This window comes from Diospyros lotus, chromosome 15, assembly GCF_014633365.1.
Source record: "Diospyros lotus cultivar Yz01 chromosome 15, ASM1463336v1, whole genome shotgun sequence".
NCBI classification, from domain to species: Eukaryota; Viridiplantae; Streptophyta; class Magnoliopsida; order Ericales; family Ebenaceae; genus Diospyros; species Diospyros lotus.
In genome coordinates, this window is record NC_068352.1 from 18,565,287 (window position 1) to 18,573,291 (window position 8,005).

General features: G+C 46.0%; 1 protein-coding gene across 1 annotated transcript; it reads left to right on the forward strand.

Moving 5' to 3' along the window:
* Window positions 1-4,183: 4,183 nt before the first annotated feature.
* Window positions 4,184-6,837, forward strand: LOC127791614 (uncharacterized). Its single transcript, XM_052321598.1, has 6 exons — window positions 4,184-4,259; window positions 4,705-4,805; window positions 4,926-5,052; window positions 5,114-5,595; window positions 5,743-6,423; window positions 6,508-6,837. Exons 1-6 carry the CDS (start codon window positions 4,184-4,186, stop codon window positions 6,835-6,837), a joined length of 1,797 nt encoding a protein of 598 aa, XP_052177558.1.
* Window positions 6,838-8,005: the final 1,168 nt, after the last annotated feature.

The window sequence follows — 8,005 nt, forward strand, 5'->3', positions numbered from 1 at the left end:
TGATCCTTCGCATTTAAGTTATTTATAATTTAAATACAAATCAATAATATAAAAGGAAAAGGCGGTGCTTATATGTACCCCAGAAAAAACAATGCTAATCCTTAATAGTTACGAGTTAATGAGGCGGCACTGAGTTAATTTTGAAGTTTTTAATGTTATTTTTTCAAAGCATTAATTCATATCTTTATATTTAACACTTGAAATTTATTAAATTAATCACATTATGACACCTAAATCACCACATAAATGGGTTTAAGGGCCCACTGTTATTGTCCAATCATAAAGAAGGGATTGAAGATTAGAGAACTTAGGGTGAGTTGATTGTCCATATTTTTCATAAAAAACAAATGATTATTTTTTACTCAAATTTTAATTTTTGAGGTATTTGATTAGTTAATTTTTTTAGATAAATTGTCTTTTGACTTTTGGTCACGTGATGTGAAGTTCTCACTTTTGCTGAAAATAATTTTCTCATGGAGGATAATTCTAATTTTTCAGAGAATTCACGCACAGTGTATTGTCTCAACACTTTCTATCCACTCAAATTCCATCACGCGTTACCAATTTCTCTAGGCTTTTTCTCTCTTATTTGGCGCCAACTTTGTGTTTGTCGCCATCATCGTGGAAGACCATCTTCGATTTCGAGTTCTAGACCATCGGCACATCTTCATCTTCTTACACGATAAGATTTTCGATCACGTTCTTTTCTTATTTTTGTAGATCCAGCAAACAATCTTAGTCTTCAACCATCGATCTTGGTCTTGGTCTTCATCGCCATCTCCGTCAAAGTCGACCTCCGATTTCGACTTCCAGACTACCGTTCATCTTCGTCTATGTCCACGGTAAGCTTTTCGGCCCTTCTTTTCTGGTTTTCGACCACTTTTCGATCGACAGCTAGTGCCTTTCATTTTCTAGTTTTGCATTTTGCTTTATCTCTCTATTTTTAATATCTATTTTTACCTTTTTAATTGATATTTTATTCACACAGAGTTTTTGTTTTTTTTTTTTTGAAGAAAATATTTTATATGTATGTTATGAAAGATGACCAATTCTATAGAAGATAGCGACAATCAAACATTAAAAGTTAAAAAAATATAATAAATTTTAGATAAAAAATTAAACCAATCAAATTCCATTATTTAATAACTTTTATGTAAATTATTTTTAAATAACTAATGGTGAGGGGATATTTTACTAAGAGCAAAATTACCATACTACCCTCAGAGACTACCAACCTGGTGTCGCCACGTGCCTGTCTCAGGAAGCGTCACGTGTCATCTAGATCTTTATCCCATATTTGATTTTGAACGAGGCTAACTCGGTCAATCGAGATTATCTCCAACGTCTTATTCAGAGGTTATCTTATCTCTTCAGAGTATGCTCTATGTCATCTTTAAATAGAGGTCAACTTCTACAGGTATGGATCATCTAATTACTATGTGACTTTCCATTTTGGGTATTTTCTTCTACTAACTTGAGCGTTGGAGTTCCCCCAGGGGATTAAAGGACCCGTCCTTGCAGGTACTTACTTCGAGGCAGACCTCGGTGATCGGTCCAGTATCATCATTTGGCGCCCACCATGGGGCCGGTTGCTATATTCTGCTATTGTTTGTCGAGTACCTTAAATGAGTTCAAGTTCCCCCCGATATGGCGACAAGAAGAAATCCATCGTGAGCTGCTAATACTCAACCTATCCCAGATCAGAGTCAACACCAACCACCAGAGAGTGGACCCCTAGGGGCTCATCCCCCAAATCCCTCGCCATCACAAGATCGTGTCGCCCAGTTAGAGGGACAGGTCCAGTGCTTGACGGAATTACTCAACACCTTTTTAGCCCAACAACAGCCTCCAGAGGGAAGACAAGGGGAGCACTCCAACCACGATAGTCGGCACCAGGGAGACCGCTATTCTAGTCACAGAGAATTCCAAGGTGGCGGATCTCCCTGTGTTGGAAAGGAATCTTATCGGGACAAGAGACAAAGCGGACCCTCCAGGCGTGGCGAGTATGGGAGGCCGAGCTTAAAGGATGAGGAGTCCTCTGGTCCCGATTATGCCCGAGCCGGAGGGGCTCAACGAGAAAAGCATTTGCGGCATTTGGAGAGGGAGGTTGCAGAGTTGAGACGAAGGAAGGAAGAGCCACATGACATTATTTCCAACCAGCCATTAAGTCGGGAGACCATGGCAATTATTCAATCCGAGCGCCTCTGAATCCTAGCCATCAAGCCATATAGAGGCATAACCGACCCCGCTGACCACTTGAGTCTCTTCGCCTCTCACATGATGGTCCAGGTAGCACCTGATGCTATGTGGTGTAGAGTCTTCCCGGCCACTTTGGAAGGACATGCACGGGCCTAGTATTCAAGCCTAGCACACCGGTCAAATGCTAACTTCGGACAGCTTCGGAACAAGTTCTTGTCTCATTTCGCTCCCCTCCGAAGGCACCGAAGGTCAACTATGACCCTTGTGAATATCAAACAAAACCAAGGGGAGTCATTAACAGATTTTGTGGCAAGGTTTAATATGGAGGCTCTGAGCATTGAGAATCTCGATCAGAGTATTGCCATGGTGGCCTTTCAAAATGCCTTGAGGGTTGGTCCTTTTACCTAGTCACTGGCTAAGAGGCCTCCCCAGATGTTCACAGAGATCCTGAGCCGAGCCACCAAGTACATTAATGCCGAGGAGGTAATGCGGGCCAAGAGAATCGAATACTCGGATAAGAAAGAGAAGAAAAGTCAAAATAGGGAACAGAAGCTGGAAGATAAACTAAGCCGACGGGGGGAAAGGTCGGGCCCTCGATGGAGTCCTGTCAGGTTCACCATACTTAATACCCCTCGGGCAGAGATCCTAGCTACAATTGAGAATAAGGATTACTTGAAAAAACCGAGACTTATGAAGGCCCTTACTAACAAAAGGAGTAAAGACAAATATTGCTGATTTCGTCGAGATCATGGACATGACACGGAGGAGTGCCATCAGCTGAAAGAGGAGATTTGGGAGCTCATCAATCAGGGTTTTGTAAGGAGGTTCCTAGCTAAGGATACTGAGCCACAAAGGGGCGAACATCGGAGATCAAGGAGCCCTCCTCGTAGACGTGGTAGATCCTAGGAAAGGCGTAGGACCAGAACTCTGCCCAAGAGAGAGAGTCGCCAGGGGGAGGGGAGTCCCCCACAACATTTAATTTTTCACACTTTAGCTGCTGGGATGGTGCATGGGCCAAGAGTCGGGAGAAAGCTCAAATCTGCATTGAAACGGTGGAGTCAAGAGGGCTCGACTAGGGGATGTTATCTCCTTTATAGACGATGACTTTCCTGGGTATCCAGTTTCTAATGATCCGTTGGTCATCACAACAAAGTTGGGAAAATGGGAGCTTCGACGAATCCTCGTAGACCCGGGGAGCTCCTCTGAGGTTTTATATCGATCGGCCTTCTTAGGCATAAGATACAAGATGGAACAGTTGAAGCTAGCTCGTGGCCCTTTGATTGGATTCGATGGGGAAGTGGTGTACGAGGACGATATGTTTCAGCTCTCATTAACTCTTGGGAAGGGTTCTCGGTCTGCCTAGGTCATGTTAGACATTTTGGTAGCAGAGGTCCCCTCAGCCTACAATATGATCTTGGGGAGATCGGGGCTAAATGATCTACGGGCCGTGCCGAGCACTTACCACATGGTGCTTAAATTCCCTACTGCTGCGGGGGTTGGCGAAGTAAGAGGAGACCTAAGGTCCGCCCGGGGGTGCTACATGGCATCCATCAACACGGCTAGGGGTATCATGCAGGAGCAGTCAGGACCCCAGGAAGATTCAGGACGAGGACAGGGCCCCAAAGGGAGAGAGGTCAGAATCTCCCCTCCTGCCACTGTTAGTTTTTTGCTGGAGGGCCTAGAGGACCCGAAGACTGCTGAGCCGGTGGATGAGCTCGTAGAGGTACCATTGGACCCAGATCGACTCGATAGATGCATAAGGGTGAGCGCCCAATTGAAAGACCTTCTTCGGGCTCAGATTGTATCCCTTCTTCGCCAATATGCAGATATTTTTGCAGGGACGATCCACGACATTCTTGGCATAGACCTGGAAGTGATGACGCACCGTTTGGGAGTGAAGTGAGGGTACCGATCCATCATATAGAAGAAGAGGAATTTTACCCCAGATAGGGCAAGGCCTATAGAGGCCGAGGTGGAAAAACTGATGGCAGCATGGTATATTCGAGAGGTTAATTATCCAGAGTGGCTCGCCAATGTGGTTCTGGTCCCCAAGGGAGAAGGTAAGTGGAGGTTATGTATTAATTTCACTGACCTAAACAAGGCCTGTCCAAAAGATAGTTACCCACTTCCCCGGATCGATGCCCTAATTGATGGCATGGCTGGATGCCACCTTATGAGTTTTTTTAGATGCTCTTCAGGGATATCATCAGATCCCATTGCATAAAGAGGATCAGGAGAAGACGACATTCGTTATGGACCGGGGCACCTATTGTTATACTGTTATGCCTTTTGGCCTGAAGAATGCAGGAGCTACATATCAACGGCTTGTAAATAGGCTCTTTTAGGACCAGTTGGGACGTAACATAGAGGCCTACGTGGATGACATGCTAGTAAAAAGCCTAATGGCAGAGGAGCATCTAGCAGACTTGGAAGAGTGTTTCAAAACCTTGCGCATGTTTCAATTGAAGCTTAATCCCTCTAAGTGCGCTTTTGGTGTCTCTGCAGGGAAGTTCCTCGGGTACATCGTGCATCATCGGGGGATCGAGGTGAATCCCGAGAAGATTAAAGCAATACTAAAGATGCCGACCCTAAGAAACATTAAGGAGGTATAGCAGCTCACATGAAGGATAGCGGCTCTAGGAAGATTCCTCTCTCGGTCGGCGGAAAAGGGCCTCACTTTCTTCAAGGCCCTATCCAGGACTAAGGAATTTGTTTGGGACGTCAAGTGCCAGGAGGCCTTCAACGAGCTTAAGGCATGTTTGGCCTCACCGCCTGTCCTCACTAAGCCAAGGATGGGTGAGCCACTATACCTTTACTTGGCCGTAGCAGATGAGGGCAGTGAGCTCAGTACTGGTGCGCGAAGAGAATAAGAGGCAGAGGCCAGTATACTACACGAGCAAATGATTATCTGTAGCAGAGGCTCGGTATTCCCCCTTGGAGAAATTAGCGTTTGCCCTGGTCGTCTTAGCAAGGAAGTTGCGACCCTACTTCAAGGTGCACTCTATCACCGTGCTTACTGACCAGCCTCTAAGGCAGGTTCTGGGGAAGCCGGAGCTCTCAGGGAGAATGTTGAAGTGGTCGATGGAGTTAACAACATTCGACATAGAGTACAAACCTCGTTCAGCTATTAAGGCCCAGGCCTTGGCAGACTTCATCGTTAAAGGATCTGGGCTTGGCAAATCTCGAGAGGACAGCCTAGGACCATGGATGTTGGCAGTGGATGGCAGCTCAAACCCTAGGGGTGGAGGAGCTGGGTTGATGATTAAGAGCCATGAGGGTCAGTCCTGGTTATACGCTCTTCATTTTGAGTTCCGGGTGTCTAACAATGAGGCAGAGTATGAGGCCCTCATAGTGGGGTTAAGGCTCGCCGCACAGCTTGGGGCGAGGCATCTCAATGTATAATCTGATTCTAACCTTGTTGTTCAGTAGGTGAAGAGAGAATACGAGGCCAAGGAGGACCACATGTCCAAATATTTGGTTTTCGTTCAGGAATTGATGAGTCATTTTCGGTCTGTGGAAATTGAGCATGTGCCTTGATCCCAGAATATGGAAGCAGACACCTTGTCTCGAATCGCTTCGGCCTCTTTCCCAACCAATTCTAGACAGATTTTTATCGAGACTCTACCCCAGAGAAGCATTAACGAGATTGTGGAGCAACTATGCCTCGACCTAGAACCGAGTTGGTTGGACCCTTTTTTCAGTTATTTGAAGGACGGCAAGCTGTTAGAGAGTGACTTAGAGGCCCGGGAGCTAAAAAGGAAGGCCCAGAAATTTATACTAATCAATGAGAAGTTGTACAAAAGATCCTTCACTCAACCACTCTTGAGGTGCGTGAGGCCACGCGAAGTTGACTATGTTTTAAGAGAGATCTATGAGGGAATATGTGGGAGTCACATAGGAGCCCGGACTCTCTATCAGAAAGCCCTTCGACAAGGGTACTACTGGCCGACTATGGTGACTGATGCAGAGCAGCTGGTCACAAAAAGTGAAAGATGCCAACGGATCTCCAACTTAATTCATGTTCATAGTGCCATGCTCGCCCACCTGGTTCAGCCGTGCCCCTTCGCCCAATGGGGGACTGATATTCTAGGTCTGTTCCCACCTGTTGCGAGTCAAGTAAAATTCTTGATCGCAGCTATAGACCACTTCACCAAATGGATAGAGGCCAAGCCCTTGGCCTCCATCACTGCACGAAAAGTGAAGCAATTTTTATGGAAGAACGTGGTTTGTCGGTTTGGAATCCCACGAGTGATTGTCTTAGATAATGGGACCTAGCTTACGGATCGGACAATCAAGGAATGGTGTCAGGAGTTGGGGATCAAGCAGCACTTCACCTCTGTAGCTCATCCACAGGCTAACGAGCAGATTGAGCTTGCCAATAGGACTATGCTCTATGGATTAAAAGCCCGGGTTGACGAGGTAGATGGAAGTTGGGTGGACGAGTTACCGAGCATCCTTTGGTCTTATCGGACCACGAGGAGGGGGTCCATTGGGGAGACCCCATTCAGCTTATGTTATAGCTCAGAGGCCCTTATTCCGGTAGAGATCGGGATCCCAACTTTTAGGGTGGAGCATTTTGACCCAGAGTCTAATGAGCAAGACTTGAGGAATAACCTGGATACAGTAGAGGAACTTTGAGACGAAGCAAAGGTTCTCCAGGCAGTTTATAATTAGCGGATTGAGAGGTACTATAACCGAAGGGTGAAAACTCAAAGTTTTCTACCAGGCGATCTGGTCCTTCGACGAGCAAGTGTTAGCAACCCTCGAGACTCCAACAAGTTGTCGCCAACATGGGAAGGCCCCTACCGAGTTACCGAGACCCTCAGCCCTGGGGCATACCAGCTCGAGACCATGGACGGCACTCCCATAAGGAATACTTGGAATATTCAGAATTTGAGAAAATTTTATCAATAAAGGGTTTACCGCAAGGAATTTGGAGCTATGTATTTTTCCCAATAAAATCTCATTATGTTTCTTTTTACATGTGCAGATTTTTTATCCTACATAATATAAAACAAAAAAAAGAGGTGAAGGGGAAGCAACTATTTTCCCCTGACCTCAGAAGCCTCCAAAGAGATTTTTTGAGTCCTTTCGTCATCAAAAATAGCAAGGACGAAGAAAGAGCAATGGACCAGATATGGTCCTAGGGGACCACCCCTGACGATAAAAAAAGGGAAGAGCAAGGGACCAGATATGGCCCCAGGGGACCACCCCTAAAATAAAAAGGAAAGAAAGGCTAAGGGGGGTGAAAACGACCCCCAAAGAAGCTGACCTAAGGGGTCCCGGAGGAGACTCGCAAGAAATCAAATAATAGAGACCACCCAACTCGGACTAGTGCAAAAAAACATAACTGCCAGGCATTTTACTTAGCAAATGATCAAAGGTCTAGTACAACTCATGATCATGGCAAGAAGGTACATATGAACCTAGAACTAACAACTAGGTTTCTTCTTCGGACTCCTCAGATTCAATGGCGGAGGCTTTGGAGGATGATGCCCGGGTGAGCTCTACGATCGCATCCTCCATAGGTCTGATAGGGAAGAAATCGAGGTCGGGGTAGGCTTGTTGCACTTCCTCCTTGCTTCGAATGAAGCCTTTCTTCGAGACACCCTGCAACTCCTGTCTGATAAACCCTTTCACCTCGGGGAGCTGAGTGGGGTCTGCATATCTTTCCTCTAGCTCCCGAACATGCTGTTTAAACCGTCCCAACTCTCCTTCCGTTGCATGGGGGTTAATCTCAAGGTTTTGGAGGCGCTCCTCCAGCTCCACGAATCGTTGATGTTGAGCCCTTAGATCCTCATCCCGC